Here is an 18,277-nt window from a genome sequence, read left to right as displayed (position 1 = left end):
TTTGGGAAAATAAGAGTGGCCGAAGCTACCGTGCTGGGATGGGGCGCATCGGGGCAAGAGACTGCAGCCTCACAGAGAAGAGACCGTCTCGGGCCCCTAGGCCACTGGGCTCGCGCGGCCGTTCGCTCGGGACAAGACCGTGGTCCCGCTCCGCGGCGGCAACCCTCCGCAAGGCCCTGGCTCGCGCGGGTTCTAAAATGAGGACAAAAGCCCGCCCGGATTTAGCGTGCGCGCGCCGCTGAGGCCAATGGGACGCCGGCGCGGGGTTGAGTGACGGGCTCGCGTAGCCAATGAACATGCGCCTTGTTGCGAGGTGGGCCTGGCCCCGGCATTATAAAGAGCGCCACGAGTCGGCATTGTCAGGCGGCGGCACCGCGCGGGCCCGAGCGAGCTGTGTTAATCGCTGGTCTCCGTGCGGCGCGGCGGAGAAGGGGGACGCGAGGTTGCGGCAGCTCCGTCGGCGGACGGAGGCGAGGCCCGGCAGCGCGGGCGTGAGCGCGGCCGAGCCCGCGGCGCCTTCCCTGCGGGTGGGGACGAGCGGGCCCCGCGGCGTCATCGGCGCGAGGTGAGCGGCCGGGCCCGCGGGCGGCGGGCGGGAGCTGGGTGGGAGCCGCGCGGCCCTGACGCGCCGTGGTCGCTCGTTGCAGGAGCCGCCGCGCCCCGGCCTAGCATGTCGGAAGCGGGTGAGGAGCAGCCCATGGAGACCACGGGCGCCACCGAGAACGGACACGAGGCCGCCCCCGAAGGCGAGTCGCCGGCGGGGGCGGGCACCGGGGCCGCGGCGGGCGCCGGAGGCGGGAGCGCGGCGCCCCCGGCCGGCAACCAGAACGGCGCCGAGGGCGACCAGATCAACGCCAGCAAGAACGAGGAGGACGCGGGGTAGGTGCGGCCGCGGGCCGACCGGGGCGCCGCCTTTGTTCCGGGGCCGCCTTTTGTTGGCGCCACGCGGCGGGGGGAGGGGCGGGCGGGAGGCCGGGGCCTGCTCGCGGCCCGCCGCCCGGCCCCGCTGCGCCCGCCGCGCCGCCGCTCGCGCCGGAGTTTGCAGGAGTTTGTTGGGTCGACTTTGGCGCCGCCCCGGGGCCGCTCGCGCGGGGCTGGGGGCGGGCGGCCCGAAGGCGGGGGGGATAGTGCCCTCGGACCCGGGGCCGAGGCGGCCTCGGGCTCCGCGGGGCTGCGTGGGCGGAGTTGGCGCGCGCCCCGGCGGCGGCCTCCCTCCCCCACCCCGCGGAGGGCGGAGTCACGGTCTGAACGCGGTCTCCGGCCCCCGGAAGCCTCGAGTTCCTTGAGGGCGAGTTCTCGAGGGTGGGGAGGACGGGCAGGGACGGCAGCCTTTTGGTACTTGCTTGGTAGTCAAAAGACTTCCAGTTATGAGTGTTTCGGGGGCTTCTAGCCCAGGCTAAGAGTGCTCTTCTTTGCCCAGTCTGGGGCTGCTCCGTTAGGGTCAAGGTTGTTTGGGAGGGTAGTGAAGATTTGTTAGTACATTCCAAGGGCAGTACCCTCCCTTGGGGACATTAAGGGTACATCTTTGACCGGATGGCCACCTTGTTTACAACCCTTACAGTGACGGTTCTGTCAGGGCCAGCCCTTCTAAAATCACAAGGCTTCTTGTAAGACTTGTTGGCACGTGTCTTTACCATTTCAGAAAAATGTTCGTTGGTGGCCTGAGCTGGGATACCAGCAAAAAGGACCTAAAGGATTATTTTACCAAATTTGGAGAGGTCGTTGACTGTACAATAAAAATGGACCCCAACACTGGCCGGTCAAGAGGGTTTGGGTTTATCCTCTTCAAAGATGCAGCCAGTGTGGAGAAGGTAAGCTTCGTATTTGATGTCAACGCTCTTAAGTGTATGTAAGAGGATATCATTCTTAGAGTGTGATTAGTTTGTGTGTGCTGTGAGTGGTTGAGGGCTTTGGCAACAACAGAGGTGAGGAACTTTCTTGTTTTTGAAGGAATTAAAAATGCAGATTAGGTGGGTATGGACTAGAGTGGTCCAGGAAGATTATAGCTGGTGTTTATTATGTTTTTATGCCTACTCTGGGCATTGCTGAAGCAGATGCTTTATTGTGGGGATTAGAAAACAGTCCAGGGTTGCTATGAAATAAGGCATTATTTTAGGCCCAATTTGCAGAAAACAGACTCAGAGGTTTAAGTAGAAGAGCTCACACAGCTAGAAAGGGGTGGATTCCAACCTATACTCTAGATACTGCTGCTTTACTCCTGAAAGGGACCGGCTTTACACCGAGACTGGGCAGGGAAGGTGATGGGGGGGTAGCTATACTTGAAGTTTGGAGAAGTTGAGTTGGTAAGTCAGGTTCGGCGTAGAGTTTGGAGGGGACATACACATTTTGTGTACCAGTCTTGGGGTCTTTGTGTCTTAAAGAGAAGGGCCTTGTTCAGGGTCATGCTGCTGAGTTAGAACCTAATGTCCTTCTGTTGGGACAGGTCCTAGACCAGAAGGAACACAGACTGGATGGCCGTGTCATTGACCCCAAAAAGGCAATGGCCATGAAGAAGGACCCGGTAAAGAAAATTTTTGTGGGGGGTCTGAATCCTGAAGCCACTGAGGAGAAGATCAGAGAATACTTTGGCGAGTTTGGGGAGGTGAGTGTGTTACTCAGGGAGCTGTCTGCTGGTTGCCCTGAGGTTGTGGTCTTCCGGGTTCTTGGCAGCCTTGGCTGGCTCTAGCCGTCCTCAGCAAGGCTTCTTGTTCATTCTGGCCTTTGTGGGTCTTTTCTCCTGGGAGTTCCCTATGGGTCCTGGAGTGGGAAGAGGCGTTGGTTCTGAGCTTTGTGTATGTTTACAGATTGAGGCCATCGAGCTTCCAATGGATCCAAAAACGAACAAAAGACGAGGCTTTGTTTTCATCACCTTCAAAGAAGAGGAACCTGTGAAGAAGGTTCTGGAGAAAAAGTTCCACACCATCAGTGGAAGTAAGGTAAGGTGTCACGAGCTCTGTATCTGGCCACCTGCTGGCGAATTGGCTTTTACAGGTGTGGGTTAGGAGGTGGACTCTCTAGGGCAGTCTGACCCGACTGTTTTTCTGTAGCATCTGCTTTCCTGATTGGGGCAGATGGTCCTGCCCTTCAGGGGGTTCCTAGGCCGGTAGAATTGGCAGAAACACAGGATGTGTGGGAGGAAGGAGAAAGGGTGGTTTCTGTGGGGTAGAGGGTGTTGAGTAGCCCCTTTGATTTCTGATTGAAAGCTAGAGGTCAAGGTGTTCTGAATGTAGTCTGAGGCGAATAGGGCCTGTAGTTAAGGTCTCAGAAGATTCTAGAACTTCTGTCATCTAGCAGTTCCCTGTGAAGTCTTTTCCTGCTCTGGAGCTTATTATCTCCTGTCTCACCACAAACAGATCTTTGTTCACTTCCACCCCTTTGGATGCTGGTTTAGTGAACTCCCACCCCAGGTGAAGATTCTTTCCAAAGCTCCCAGGGTTTCAGTGAGCTGGCATCCATGGCCAGTTTTACCTTAAATGAGCTCAGTGCTGTGCAGGAAGAACTGCAGCCCTTTCCTCTGAACTCTGGTCAGGCCAGAGGTAGTTTGTCTCAGGTATTCTCCAGGTGGCTTAGGAGGCAGTTGAGGGTGTGGCCTGCTGTGGCTGGGTGTGGCAGGCCCTGAGCCACAGGAGCAGCCAGATAAGGTGGGACGGGTGGGGTAGGGCTTCTGGAAGTCTTAATCTTGGCTGGGAAGTTAGACTGGGTTCAGGATTGGGCCCTTAAATGATGTTGAATCCTAGGAGCAGTTGGGTAAGAGCTCGCTCATTCATTGTTCCTCCGGTGGACAATGAATGACACAGAGGTCTTTTTTTTTTTTTTCTGTGTCTTAACTGTGAACTGGATAGGAAGTGTCTGTAAGGCAGTAAATTATAACTGGTAGTGGGTTTTGAAATAAATGTATTTGGCATTTTAATTCAACAGAAGACATCAGATGGCATCATTTGAGGGGGTAGCTTGTTAATTTTTTTGAGTTTTGAGGGAAAGTATGCTTGTATGGTGACACATTATATGTTTTTTTTTCTTGGTCCTAATTAGGGAGGTATATGTGCCCAGGTATTTTCTTTAAAAAGTAAACTCCTGATTTAATTAGGAGCACTGGGAGGTCCTGGACTCTCATAGCACACACAGTGGGCAAATTTTTGAGCAAAAAAAAGGATTCTTTGCGTCCTAAGGGGACACATTCCTGGCCCTTCTTGACAATAGGCCAGTGGTTGGGGGAAGGTGGGGGTGGAGCCGTAGGGCCTCAGGGAAGCCTTGTCCTGAGCTTCAGTGGTTTTCATCCTCCAAGCTGAAGGTCACCACCTCAGTGTATTTGAGTGGGATGCTTCGTCTTCTGTAAGAAAAAAAAAATTGAGAAAGGTGGTTTGTTTCTTTTTTTTTGTTTCTCCTATAAGGCTTCTTATTTGGGAAGCCACCTCTCATCCCCCTTGCCCAGTAGGACCAGGCTGGCATCAGACTTGACCCTTGATGTGGGATCTTGCTACACTGGGTTGGCATTGGCCTCGCTGTCCATCCTCCCAGTTAGACACAGAGCTGCCCCTGAGCAGCCATCAGCGGGCCTGGGGTTGTATCTATCATCCCCAGTAAGTTCTCTGGGGAAAGGTTTCAGCCAAAAAGACCCTAGTAAGTTCTGGTCTATCTAGATTTTAGTTGTGGTCCTGAGAGTTTCTAGCCTACATGTGGCTTCCGACTTGAGCATATTTTGTTTTGGGGCAGGTGGCTATCTGAATGTTTGTCAGCAAAGGTCTTTGTCCACAGTCCCTGCCCGGAGTTTGTCATGGTGGCCTGACCCATTGTCTTCTCTGCTTTCAGTGTGAAATCAAGGTGGCCCAGCCCAAAGAGGTGTATCAGCAGCAGCAGTATGGCTCTGGGGGCCGCGGGAACCGCAACCGAGGGAACCGAGGCAGTGGCGGTGGTGGCGGAAGCGGAGGTGAGTGGAACCTGGATGAAGAAGGGTCCCTGCCTGTGTGGAGCTTCCGTGCCTATCTCAGGGCTCACCCTGGCTTCCGGGGCATGGTGCGCCGGGGCGAGTCACATCGGCTTTGCTGCTGCTTGGAATGGAAGAGCCTGGCTTTCTCATGGCCTGGGGTCCCAGGGCAGAGGGGCGATTGCGTTGCATTTGGAGGGGTGGGGGGCACAGGGTGCGCTTGTCTCCACGGCTGTCCCGAGTCTTGGTACACCCGTGGGCGGGCGGGCAGAAGGTAGGGCAGGGCTGTGCCAGGCGCTTTACCTCCTTCTGTCCAGGCCCCTCTGACTCCAAAGCCTGAACTTCATCCTTTTTAAGGCCGAGCTGCCGGGGAGGGTGGGGGTGAGGAGAGGGAGATCGAGTGAGAGTGAGCTCCTGTCTCTTTTGCCCTGAGTGAAGTCAGTGTTCAGTCCTATCCCGGCCTGCAGCTCACAGGCTCGGGTCACAGATGCAGGGCCGGGCCTGGGGCCCTCCACACTGGGACGGCAGTCCCTTGGCTTCTATCTCCCGAGTTGCCATTAGCAGCCCCGCCACCCAAAGGGCAGGATTTCCTCCATCCTAGCTCCTGCGTGTGCTAAATGGTCCACGGGCCCCTGTGCCCGCTCCCCCCACAGGTCAGAGTCAGAGTTGGAATCAGGGCTACGGCAACTACTGGAACCAGGGCTACGGCTACCAGCAGGGCTACGGGCCCGGCTATGGCGGCTACGACTACTCGCCCTATGGCTATTACGGCTACGGCCCCGGCTACGACTACAGTAAGTAGGAGAGAGGGAGGCCCCGTCTGCTCACCCACCCTGGGAGGCAGGACAGACAGCTCAGGGGCCACTGGCAGCAGGGGCTTTGGAGTCGGACAGGCTGGGCTGTGTGTGGTCCGGCTCGGCCACTAGAGCTCCGCGGTTTTGAGCTCTTGAGCTTCTGGGCCTCAGGAAGGTGGGGCACGGACAGACCCCTGCCGGACGGGGCTGTAGGCTCCGGCGAGGATGCATGTCAAGCGCCTGGCACAGGGGTAAACGCTCAGTAAGTCGTAGCTGCTATCGTTGTTGTTCTTGTCCCTAGGTCAGGGTAGTACAAATTACGGGAAGAGCCAGCGACGCGGTGGCCATCAGAATAACTACAAGCCGTACTGAGGCTTCGGCAGGATGCCCGACCGATCGCACACGCTTTGTTTGGATATTGAGTGAACACAATTATGTACCAAATTTAACTTGGCATACTTTCTATGGCCTGTCCCATGTGCATCTTATTTAAAATTTCCCCCCTGGAAATCACTCTCCTGTTGACTACTTCCAGAGCTCTAGTTGTTGTAGGCAGCGTGTGGGGTCTCTGAGGCCAGAGCGGCATTATGGGCTGATTTTATTCCCGGGTTACCCAGAGCCAGATTGGAGGGTCTGCTTCCTGCTGCCGCTCTGCAGCCTGGACCTGTGGACCCTGGTTGTAAAGAGTAAACTGTATCTTAGGAAACCAGTGTCACCTTTTTTTCACCTTTTAATTTTATATTATTTGTGTCATACATTTCCTGTTAATGGAAGTGTTAATTTTACTGTACTTTTTGGTACCTTTTGGGAATCTAATGTATTGTAAGGTATTTTACACGTGTCCTGATTTTGCCACGACCTGGATATTGAAGCTATCCAAGCTTTTGAAATAAAAATTTAAAAACCCCCAAAGCCTGGGTGAGTGTGGGGTGTGCTGTGGAGGAGAGCGGGGAAGGGCCAGGTGCTCCTGAGCCTTCGAAGCTCCAGTACCCTCCGTGACCTAACAGCAGTCCTGTCCGGCACGGCCATAGCCTGTCAGCCACAGGGTACTGCTGCTCAGCTGCTTTTAATGATCTGGCCCTGCCCTTCTAGAAAAAAGTTCAGTGATTCAGAGTGAAGGCAGCTGTTCAAGGGGGTGAAGGTGGTACAGTGAAGGATGCCCCAGCGCAGCAGGACGTTGGGGCACCTTCAGACATCTCTCCTTACCCTGCCAATGAAAATAGGATCCCGTCTCCCAGTGAGGACAGTATGGTCCTGTAGACCAAGGCAGTGTCATAGGAGCTGGCTCGATTTGGACACGAGGGGCCCCTCCTGGGTGGTGTAGTACAGCCCACCCTGCCCTGGCAGAGCCTGTCTGCTGCCTGGATTGGGACGCCCAATCAGGCTGCTTGTTAAGGCCTGAGACTAGCTGGCTGCAATAGGCGGCAGTGGGCTAGGGCCCTAGATGGATGAAGCCTGGTAAAAAAGAATTTTGTTTTCCATCACTTCTAGAAGGAACTGGCTACCTCTAGGAGGAAAGTGCTACTCTTGCTTTCTCATGTCAGCTATCAAATGCAACTATTGGAGATTTTTCTGGCAGGGTGTCTGGAAAGGGCCCATTGTTTCAAGCCTGTCTGGGGGAAGGGAACATCTCTTGGAACAAAATGTTAAGAGAAAGCTTTGGCTTTCTGAGTGAAGGAGTCACCGCTGATGGCAAGGAACCCAGGTGTGGGTCTCGAGAAGCAAGGCCCACTCACCCAGAGAAGAAGAACACTCCACAGGGCTGCCTCAGGGCTGGAGCCGCAGTGTCTCACAACTTCTCACCTTTTCTTCCATGTCTGAAAAACATCACAAAGGCACCCAAACAAGTTAACCTTTCTCTAGTGTCCAAGCTTCTTGGTTGATACTCTGGACATCGAGCCCACCAGCCTGTCTGGCCCCTTGCCCCATGTGCATGGGCCACCAAGCCATGTTTCCTGAGACTTCAGGCTCAATTGCAGCGTCCCCTACACACAAAAGCTAAGCTAGCTAGTCAGCCTCTCCTCCCTTGGGCTCCCCACGAATACACTCCCTACGGCGGGTCCCACACCACCTCCAGTTGTGTCTGCTGGGGGAGGTGAGGGGCCACCTGCGGGGCTGCTTTCATGTCTACCAGGAGATGGGATCTTGCCTACTTTGCCCACTCCTGCTCCTCCCAGCCCTACACACGCAGCACTGCCTTAGTGCATTCTAGATTGCTTTGTAAGTGCACTTAGGGGACACCCTGGACTAACCTTGATGTTCCTGTGGGATTGGGAATGTGGAGAGGAATCTCCGTTTGCATTTAATCAGTCCTGGCTACAAATCTCATTCCAATAGCTCTGCAGCTGAGGGTCCCCTAGCCTTCAAGTAAGGCACGAAGTTCCTGCCATCTGCCTTTCCATGGTTTTACTGATCCATGGTGGGGTTTTCCGTTGTAGTTAGCTTGTCCCGTGTCTGCATGAGTGCCACCCTGGCAGGATGGTGAGTGCCCTAGTTCCTGCCTACTTGGTGCTCAGGAAGGCCCTCTAGGCACAGCCAGGGAAAGGGGTGGCTTGGGTTCCCGGGACCCCTCCACACCTCAGCTCCTTGTTCCCTCCGTCTCTTCAAAGACTCCTGGCTTGCTGTTGAGCCCCTTTCCTGGGCAGGCTGGAATGTCCTGGCTATTGGATGCAGGTTGAGCTCTAGAGACCCTCCTTGGGCTCCCAGCTTACTTGTCAGGATGGCATCCATCTTGGCCACCACATCTCGTGCATTGTCCACACTGAAGCACATCGGGGGTTTAAACTTGAGGACGTTCCTCCCTGGGCCATCAGTGCTCAGCAAAATGTAGTTCTCCTTCATCCTGTGAGGACAGGATATGGCAGAGCCTTCTCTCCCCGGTTCCAGCCACACTACCCTTGGAGCCCCACCACAGGTGGGTTCCCACCAGGACACAGGACTGGCTGCCTCTTCCCAAACACCTACCTGCCCACCCTTTGTAGCCCAGCATGAACAGCTCCCTACCTAGGGTGCCCTGCACCTGTTCCTGAGTCTGCTGCCTCCCCCACCCAGGGCAGGGGCCTCACCTTGTCCGTCCCGGAGTTCCTGTCTAAGCCAAGACTACCACAGCTACGATGTAGACAGCAAGGATCCTTGCACTTACTGGTGTTACAAACTGGTACAGTGAACCCGACATACTCCCTTATGTAATTGGGTAATGGCTTTGTAATTTCCCTGCCAACCTTGTTTCTGTTTTCTTACCGCAAGTAATCTTGAAATCCCAGAGGACTATGCAGTTTTAATTTTCCATTTCTTTTTAGGGAGATGACTTCACCCTTAGTTTTACCAGTTTCTAAGAACCTTCATATCTCACCTGTACAGCTTTTAAACTAGGAAGGTGATTTGGCCAGAAAGGAGACTGAGCTGATGGTTATTTCACATTCTCTGACCCCCACTTCCATTCTTTTTTTTATTCCTTTTGTTATTTTCAAGTCTTGCCAGGAACAGACTGTGTCCTCAGTCTGCCTTCTGGCTCCTTTCTTCCATACGTTCTTCCTGGCATGGACTATGGTTGTACTAGAAAGAACAAGGTCCATACTTCACATCTGGCTGTGCCACCTACAAGCAGGCCAACTGTGGGTACACCACCTGCCCCTGGTTCCAGTTTTCTCCCTGAACTGGAGAACTTGCGTGAGGTGGAAGAAGTCAGGCCTGGCTCCAGGTCTGGCTCCCTCCTCCCACAGCTTCTGGGTTCTGAGGCTCCGTGGGGGGACGGGGAAAAGGAGGTGTGGTGGGTGAACTGGTGGGTGTGCCCAGCCAGCAGAGGCGGCGGGGCCGGGACCCCCCAAAAAAGGGGTCAGTCTCAAAATCTGGAGGAGAACATTTTTACATCATTACTGTTCGTGGGTTATCAAAATCGAACGATGCGCATTTCACACTGAATAGGGACACACCAGAAGGGTTTCTCAAGGTGGGGGAAAGGGGTAGGAGTAGGGAAGGGTGATGATAGAAAGGGAGTAGCAAGGGGAAGGGTCCCAAGGCTTGCGTCCTGAGGCTCAGGTCCTGGATGGGATCAAGTGCAGGAACATGCAGATGGGCTGGGGTGGGGGACTTGGGAGTCCGGACATGCTCAGTCACCCAGATGCCTTGCACCTGTCCATCTCAAACCCACTGCTCTGGGGGACAGGGAGCCTTGAGTCTGCTTCTGCCTCAGTCCCTGATGTGGCTCTGGAGAAGCTTCTTCCCCTCCGGCAGCCCAGGTCTGAGAAGTGTGGCTTTTGGGCCCTGTGGCTTTGGCATTCTAGGCTGGGAATGGCCTGCACCCATCTGAAGCTTTTGCAGCCACACATGGGCCACAGAGCTGATGCAGCTGCTTTCCCTGGCTGGAGAGCCAGGGGGCGCACAGATGGGTGGCCCATTCCCTGCTCAGGCCCAGATGCCCACTCTGCCTGGGAACACGGTGACAACAGAAGTGAGAGGGAGGCTCTTGGTCAGGGCCTTAGACGCTGCAAAGGTAACTCGTCTGAAGAAAAAATACCTGGACACCACGTAATTGGCCTCTTCAGTTGCTGGTGTCCTGGTTGCCTCGTCTTTGATCAGGTCCACACCGATGAAGAGCCCAGTGCCCCTGGAGCAGAAAGACCATGTCTTAGGAGGCCAGGCCCAAGGGACCACAGTCCTGGGCCTCAGCCGAGCCCCTGTCAGCTCTGGGGCTGTTCCTCGGTCTCTTGGGGAGGCTAAGGGGAGGCTAAGTGCCGAAGGGACTCTCAGAGGGTGGTGACCCAGTTCTAGGAAGTAACTGATGGGAGGGACCCCAGGGGTAACAGAGGAAAGGTTGGGGGTCTGAGCCTAGTTTGATCCTGGTTTTCCCTTCCCTAGAAGCACCATTCTGGACAAGAGCACCTCTCAGTGCTTTAGTTCTGTGGAGCAGAGAGAAAAATCCTGCCCCCCAACCCCAACCCGGGTGGTTAGGTGATACAAGACCCCCCCCCCCCACTTGGCCCCTAGCAGCTGCCCTGAGCCTCACCTGACGTCCCCGATGATGGGATGTTTGGCTTTCTGCTGTCTGAGGAGCTCCATCAGGAAGTTGCCCACGGAGGCGGCGTGGGCCTGCAGCTGTTCCTTCTCTAGGACGCGCAGGACGGCCAGGCCCACGGCGCAGGACACCGGGCTGCCTCCAAACTGAGCCGGGGCACAAAGGGCGTGTCAGATGCTCAGGAAAGTGGGCTGTGCCTCAGGGAGCATGAGGGCAGAACTGCCACCCACGTTCCAAGGGCAGCGACGAGCACAGGCCCGAACCCCTCAGAATTCAGGGGACTCGGGCAAATGGGGTTCTCCTGAAGCCCCCATGGGCTGTCCTGCCTTTCCAGGTGCTGATGTGACTGTAACTCAGGTAAGGCACCCTCAGGGGTACAGGAGGAGCCCCAAGAGGCAGAATCAGAGGAGAGGAGTGGTCATTCCCACAGAGCTGGTTTTTGTCAAGAGGCTTTAGGGCCCCATCTCCCAGGTCAGGGCCAGACCCAGAGCATTGGACTCGTTCCCATCACCTCCTTCAGAGAGGGTCAAGAGCACCATGCTGGAGCCACACCCAGGAAAAGCCACTCTCATTTGGCTCAGTGCTCTGTTGTTTGACAGATTTTAGGGTGCAGACCATAAGTCAGTGGACCGTAAGCCACATGTGGCCTGAGGATTTGTGTGTGGCTTGCATGGCATCAAAAGCTTTGAATTAGGTGCTAATGGTAAATATGTATTCTTGACTTAAACCTGGCCTGTCTACACAGGAACTGGCTGTCTGTCCCCTTTGGGCACCCTGACTGCTTGGACTCTTCCTCTGCCTGGCTTTGCAGGTGTCTGAGTGGGGACCTGTGTTACAGAAAGTTAGGAGTAAGGTTGTCTATTGCAGACTTTTTTTTTAAACATACTTAGAAAACTATTGAGCTATATAACAAACTGCATATATTTCCAGTGTATATAGTTCAGTGCAATTTGACAAGTATATAGACCTGTGGAGCCTCCACCACAACGCAGATACCAAACGTTTCCACCACCACCTGAAAGTTCCTTGTGTCCCTCCACTACTGGCCCAGGCAACCACTTGCTGTCAGTACAGTTTTGCCTTTTCCAGAATGTATGAATGAAATCGCAGAGGATGTTCCCTTCTGTGCCTGGCCGCTTCTGCACAACATGGTTTTGAAAATTTCCTGTCTTGTGTGGATCAGTAGTTTGTTCATTTTATTGGTGCTAGTATTCCACAATATGGATGTTGCCATTTGTGCAATCTCCCGTTAATGGCCCCTTGCGTTATTTTTTGATTTTTTTGGCTATTACGAATAAAACCGTTGAGAACATTTCTAACAAGGCTTCGTGCAAACGTATGTTCTCATTTCTCTTAGGAGTGGAGCTGCTGGGTTGTACGATGTGTGTTGAGCTTTATAAAAAAAACTGTTAAGACTCTTCCGAAGTAGTTGTCCTATCACATTCCCATCATTTGTCTACAAAATTCCAGGCGCTCCCATCCTCAAAAAGGCTTGGAATTTTTTTCTAATGGGTGTGTAATGGTGTCTTGCTAGATCATCTTCAAAATCTGTGAGCAGAGCCCCATGCTTGAGAGCATAAGAAGCTTCCTAGGTGAGTCTGCCATGAGGCGGATTTCTAATCCGTCCAAAACAAATTATGTGTGGAACGGACACAGGGGATGGACCAAGGCTACTTACTGTATAGTATTATAAACCATGAACTTGTTAAAAGGTGGAGTGTATGTATTATATAGCATCTTTTGTTTGGAACCATGACCTGGCCAAGATGCTGAACTGGCACAATAGGTTGACCTGTGGCCCCAAGATCACCCCAGAGGAGAAACAGAAGGTGAACAAGGGGCGCCTGAGTGGTTAAGTCTCCGACTGATTGTGGCTCAGGTCAGGATCCCATGGTTTGTGAGATGGAACTCTGCGTTGGGCTCTGTGCTAACAGCGCAGAGCCTGCTTGGGATTCTTCCTCTGTCCATACCCCACATGCGCACACACATGCACGTGCTCTCTCAAAATAAACATTTATTTTATTTTATTTATTTAACATTTATTTATTTTTGAGACAGAGACAGCATGAACGGGGAGGGTCAGAGAGAGAGGGAGACACAGAATCGGAAGCAGGCTCCAGGCTCTGAGCCATCAGCCCAGAGCCCAACGTGGGGCTCGAACTCACGGACCGTGAGATTGTGACCTGAGCTGAAGTCGGACGCTTAACCGACTGAGCCACCCAGGCGCCCCTCAAAATAAACATTAAAAAAAAAAAAACAAAAAATGAACAAGTTCTGACATAGTCCTGGAGAATCTAGAAGGTCATGCATACACATAGGGATATGCTCATGCCCTGTGCCATTGCCTTTTCAGGAAAGACCTGAAAAGCTCTAAGCTCTCACCACTGGCTATCTTGAGGCCCTGCAGAAGGAGGAAGTGAAGGCTGAGACAGTTGTAGGCTGCATGGCTGAGTGTTGAAGTCCTGCCCTAACACACGTGGAACCATTTGTCAAAGGCTGAGAGATATTTAAGATATCTGTCCAATCATTAGATGATCACTAAGCCACCCAAGCAAAGACTAAAGAGATCATGTGTGACACAGAATACAAACTTCACAGACTTAGTTCGGAAAAGGCATTACACAAACAGTAATAAAAAATACCAAATTATAAGGAGGGAAAGTGATTTCCAAAGTTGGTGGATTATTGTCCAGTTTTCAAAAGAAAATTATGAAACCTGCAAGGAAAGAAGAAAGCAGGATTCCTACATGGGGGTGAGGAACAATCAATAGAAACTGTCCCTGGGGAAGCCAAGATGGTGGCCTTCCTAGACAAACATATATGTTTTTAACTTTAATTTTAATTTACTTTATTATTTTTTGATGTTTATATTTGAGAGAGCAAGAGAACGAGCACAAACTGGGGAGGGGCAGAGAGAGACAGAGACAAAATCTGAAGCAGGCTCCAGGCTCTGAGCTGTCCGCACAGAACCTGATGCTGGGCTTGAACCCACAAGCCATGAGATCAGGACCTGTGCTGAAGTCGGATGCTTAACTGACTGAGCCACCCAGGTGCCACTAGACAGACCTTTTATTTATTTATTTATTTTTAAATTTTTTTCTCAACGTTTTTTATTTATTTTTGGGACAGAGAGAGACAGAGCATGAACGGGGGAGGGGCAGAGAGAGAGGGAGACACAGAATCGGAAGCAGGCTCCAGGCTCTGAGCCATCAGCCCAGAGCCCGACGCGGGGCTAGAACTCACGGACCGCGAGATCGTGACCTGGCTGAAGTCGGACGCTTAACCGACTGCGCCACCCAGGCGCCCCTGGACAAACCTTTTAAATCAGATGTTATGCATGTATGTTAAAAGTTGAAACCATACTGCAGGAACTAAAAAAGCAAAGCATGAAAATGACGTCTCACCAAATACAGAATATCATTAAAGAGACAAATTTTTTTTTAATTTTTTTTTTAACGTTTATTTATTTTTGAGACAGAGACAGAGCATGAACAGGGGAGGGTCAGAGAGAGGGAGACACAGAATCTGAAACAGGCTCCAGGCTCTGAGCTGTCAGCACAGAGCCCGACGCAGGGCTCGAACTCACGGACCGCGCGAGATCATGACGTGAGCTGAAGTCGGCCGTCCGACCGACTGAGCCACCCAGGTGCCCCTGACAAATTGTTTTTTAATGTTTATTTTTTGAGAGAGAGAGGGAGAAAGAGGATCCAAAGCGGGTTCCACACTGACAGCAGACAGCCCAATGCAGGGCTGGAACTCATGCACTGTGAAATCAGGACCCGAGCCGAAGTCAGGTGCTCAACTGAGCCACCCAGGTGCCCCAAGAGACAGAAATTTCAAAAAAGAACTAAATGGGAATTATGGAGTTGAAAAGCACAGTAACTAACGAAAAATTCACCAGAGAGGCTCAACAGTAGATTTGGGCAAAGAGATGAAGGAATCAGCAGATTTGAAGATCTGTCAATTGAGATACTCCTGTGTGAAAACCAGAATGAAACCGTGAACAGAGTTTCAGCAACCTGTGGGACACAATGACGCAAACCAGTATTTGCAAATGGGAGTCCCACAAGGAGAGGAGGAGAGGGAAAGAGACACAAGGACAAGGAAAGTAGGAGAAATGGGTGAAGGTGGTCAAAAGGTGACAAATTTCTAGTTATAAAATGACTACATCATGGGGATGTAATGTGCAGCATGGTGACTGTAGTTAATGATGCTGTATCATATATTTGAAAGCTGCTAAGAGAGTAGATCTTAAAAGTTCTTATCATGGGGAAAAAAACATACCTGTGTGGTGATGGATGCTAACTGGACTTGTGGTCACTTCAGAATACAGACAAATAATTGAATCATATTGTATGAATCTAATATAATACCATATGCCAATTATAGCTCAATTAAAAAAAGAAGAATACTGAAAGCAAGAGAGAAATGACTCACCATATGCAAGAGATCCTCAACAAGATTAACAACTGATTCCTCATCAGAAACCACAAAGGGCGGGGGCAGTGGGGTGACATATTGCAAGTAATGAAAGAAAAAGATTAGGGCACCCCAGTTGGATAAGCATCTGACTCTTGATTTCAGCTCAGGTCACGATCTCACAGTTTGTGAGATTGAGCCCTGTGTCTGGCTGTGTGCTGACAGTGTGGAGCCTGCTTGGGATCCTCCCTCTCCCTTTCTCTCTGCTCCTCCCCTGCTCGTGTGCTCTCTCTCAAAATACATATATAAACATTAAAGAAAATTAAAAAAATTAAAAACTATGTGTTAGAGAAACTGCATGTTTAAAAAATAAATAAAAATGAAAGGGGGAACGAAGACAATTCCAAATACTGAAAATGTGTCAGTAGCAGATCTACTTTACAAAAAATACTAACGGTGTTTTTTCAGGCTGAGATGAAAAGTGATCAGATAGTAACTCAAATTCACATGAAGAAATGAAGAGCACTGGTAAAGACAAAACAAGTGGGTTGAAAGCAAAAGTGTGGAGATGGCACACTGTAAACAGCAGAAGAGCTGGAGGAGCTGTACTAACAGAAGTAAAAGACTTGCAGATCAAAATTGTTCTTAGCAACATTGACAAGTAGTTTCTTATGCCAAAAGAGTCCATCTATCCAAAGGACGTGACCATTATAAACACATTTGTACTTAAAAACAGAGCCCCAAAATACACAAAGTAAGCACTGACAGAACTGAAAGGAGAAATATACAACTCAGTGACAACTGGAGAGTTCAGTCTCTCATTTTCAGTCATTGAGAGAACCCCCACAGAAGATCAACATGGAAACAAGATGTGAACAACACTATAAGCCAACTAGACCTAACAGATGCATACAGAGCAGAATAAACAGTCTTCTCAAGTGCATCAATAGGTCAAAGTCACAAGGACCCTTCAAAAAATTTTTTTAATGTTTATTTTTGAGAGAGTGAGCGAGTGGGGGAGGTGCAGAGAGGCACACACAGAATCCGAAGCAGGCTCCAGGCTCCGAACTGTCAGCACAGAGCCCAACATGGGGCTCAAACTCATGCACCGTGAGATCAGGACCTGAGCCGAAGTCGGGAGCTCAACCGACTGAACCACCCAGGCGCCCCACAAGGGCATTTAAAAATACATATGAATGCCATGGTTTGTGAGATGGAGCCTGCATCAGAGTCTGTTTAGGATTATCTCTCTCCCTCTCTCTCTGCCCCTCCCCCCTCAAAATAAGTAAGTAAAACATTAAAAAAATAGAAAATAAAAATACAGGTTAACGACAATGAAAACACAACATGCCAAAATTTACGGGATGCAGTGAAAGTAGTAATTACATGAAGATTTATGTCTGTAATTACATGTGTTAGAAAACAGATCTCGAATAATCTAACTCCCCCCCACTAAGAAACTACACAAAAGAGCAATCAAAACCAAAAGCAAGCAGAAGGAAGGGAATCCTAAAGATTGGAGTGGAAATAAAGAAAAACAACAGAAAAAAAAAAAATCAAAAGTTGGTTGAGAAGATAAATAAAATTGACCAACCTCAACTAGACTGCCAAAGATAAATACTTAAATGTCTAAAATTAGGAATCAGAGGGCCCATCACTACCAATCTTAAAGAAGCAAAAAGGATTATAAGGGAAGAATATGAAAAAATGTATGTCAGTGAGCTAGACAGCGGAGATGAAATGCACAAATTCTTAAAAGATGAAAACTACTGACATCGACTCTAAAACAGAAAATGTAAGAGACATATAGCAAGTATGGGGACCTGGGTGGCTCAGTCGGTTAAGTGTCTGACTCTTGATTTTGGCTCAGGTCATGATCTGATGGTTGTGAGATTGAGCCCTGCGTCAGGCTCTGCGCTCAGCGTGAAGCCTGCTTTAAGATTCTCTCTCTCCCTCTGTCCCTCCCCTGCTAGTGTGTGCTCCCTCCCTCTCTCTCTCTCTCTCTCTCTCAAGAAAGAAAAGACCTACAGCAAGTAAAAAGAAAAAATTGGTAATAAGTTCCCACAAACAACAGCCTAGAACCTGGGCACCTGGGGGCCTCGCACTAGCAGGCTTCCAGCAATGCCAGCCAGGCAGGGGGCCAACTCCACCCGACAGTGTGCCCACAGGAGGTGCAGGCCTGCCACAACACAAGGGTGCACGTAGCCTATGCAGGGAACACCCATGGAGCACCTGGCTTTGGTGGCCAGGAGGAATTGCTCTTCTGGGCCCCACAGGACATCTATGTAAGTCCACTCCTTCAAGATGGGGAGGTAATTGAACTACCTAATACATAGAAACAAATGCAGACAGGGGCACCTGGGTGGCTCAGTCGGTTGAGCGTCCGACTTCCGCTCAGGTCACCATCTCACACTCCGTGAGTTCGAGCCCCGCTCAGGCTCTATGCCTACAGCTCAGAGCCTGGGGCCTGCTTCAGATTCTGTGTCTCCCCCTCTTTCTGCCCCTCCCCTGCTCATGCTCTGTCTCTGTCTCAAAAATAAGTAAAAACATTAAAAAAAAATTTAAAAAACGCAGACAGTCGTGCAAAATGAGACAGAGAAATATGTTTTAAATCAAAGAACAAGACAAAACCTGAGAAAAAGAACTAAATAAAATCAAGATAGCAATATACCCAATAAAGAGTTCAAAGTAATGGTCAGAAAGATGCTTACCAAACTTGGGGAGAAGAATGGATAAACACAGTGAGAACTTAAATCAAGAGACAGAAAATAAAAAAGCAATCAGAGCTGAAGAATACAATAAGGAAAAGGAAATATATACTAGAGGGAATAAACGTAGACTAGATGATACGGAAGAATGGATCAGTGATCTGGAAGACGGTAGTGGAAACCACATAACTGGGACAGTAAAAAGAAACAAGAATTAAAAAACAAGATCATTTAAGGGGCCTCTGGGACAACATCAAGTGTACTAACATTCACATATTGGGGTCCCAGAAGGAGAGGAGAGAGTAAAAGAGACTGAAAACCTATTTGAAGAATTAAGGCTGAAAACTTGCCTAACCAAGACATACAAGTCCAGAAAGCACAAGTCCAAAATAAGATGAACCTAAAGAGACCCACACCA

At 50.8% G+C, this 18,277-nt stretch overlaps 2 protein-coding genes across 4 annotated transcripts in view; one reads left to right on the top strand and one right to left on the bottom strand.

Annotated features, from left to right (window-relative positions):
• Positions 1-356: 356 nt before the first annotated feature.
• Positions 357-6,630, top strand: HNRNPAB (heterogeneous nuclear ribonucleoprotein A/B). Of its 2 annotated transcripts, XM_043585780.1 has the most exons (8): positions 357-565; positions 648-879; positions 1,643-1,811; positions 2,444-2,602; positions 2,805-2,936; positions 4,810-4,927; positions 5,578-5,718; positions 6,020-6,630. In XM_043585780.1, exons 2-8 carry the CDS (start codon positions 671-673, stop codon positions 6,088-6,090), a joined length of 999 nt encoding a protein of 332 aa, XP_043441715.1. In that variant the 5' UTR covers positions 357-565; positions 648-670; the 3' UTR covers positions 6,091-6,630. The 2 variants fall into 2 exon arrangements, with proteins under 2 accessions (XP_043441715.1, XP_043441716.1); XM_043585781.1 differs by lacking the exon at positions 5,578-5,718.
• The window catches only part of PHYKPL (5-phosphohydroxy-L-lysine phospho-lyase), a 38,410-nt gene continuing 24,010 nt past the window's right edge, over positions 3,878-18,277 (bottom strand). For both annotated transcript variants that reach the window (XM_043585779.1, XM_043585778.1), the window contains 5 exons: positions 10,724-10,878; positions 10,235-10,324; positions 8,430-8,560; positions 7,455-7,535; positions 3,878-4,330 (listed from right to left, as the gene is read on the bottom strand). In XM_043585779.1, coding sequence (XP_043441714.1) covers positions 7,486-7,535; positions 8,430-8,560; positions 10,235-10,324; positions 10,724-10,878 — 426 coding nt within the window. In that variant the 3' untranslated portion in view covers positions 3,878-4,330; positions 7,455-7,485. The remainder of the gene's footprint in view (positions 4,331-7,454; positions 7,536-8,429; positions 8,561-10,234; positions 10,325-10,723; positions 10,879-18,277) is intronic.

Source organism: Prionailurus bengalensis, chromosome A1, assembly GCF_016509475.1.
Source record: "Prionailurus bengalensis isolate Pbe53 chromosome A1, Fcat_Pben_1.1_paternal_pri, whole genome shotgun sequence".
NCBI classification, from domain to species: Eukaryota; Metazoa; Chordata; class Mammalia; order Carnivora; family Felidae; genus Prionailurus; species Prionailurus bengalensis.
The sequence above is the reverse complement of the archived record's forward strand: the minus strand, read 5'-3'. Positions and strand labels throughout refer to the sequence as shown.

Excerpts from the sequence above, each read along its gene's own strand:
- HNRNPAB (XM_043585780.1), top strand. The coding sequence starts at position 671 with ATGTCGGAAGCGGGTGAGGAGCAGCCCATGGAGACCACGGGCGCCACC. Across the intron at positions 1,812-2,443 it reads ATGCAGCCAGTGTGGAGAAG|GTCCTAGACCAGAAGGAACA; the intron begins GTAAGCTTCGTA and ends CTGTTGGGACAG. Across the intron at positions 5,719-6,019 it reads CGGCCCCGGCTACGACTACA|GTCAGGGTAGTACAAATTAC; the intron begins GTAAGTAGGAGA and ends TCTTGTCCCTAG.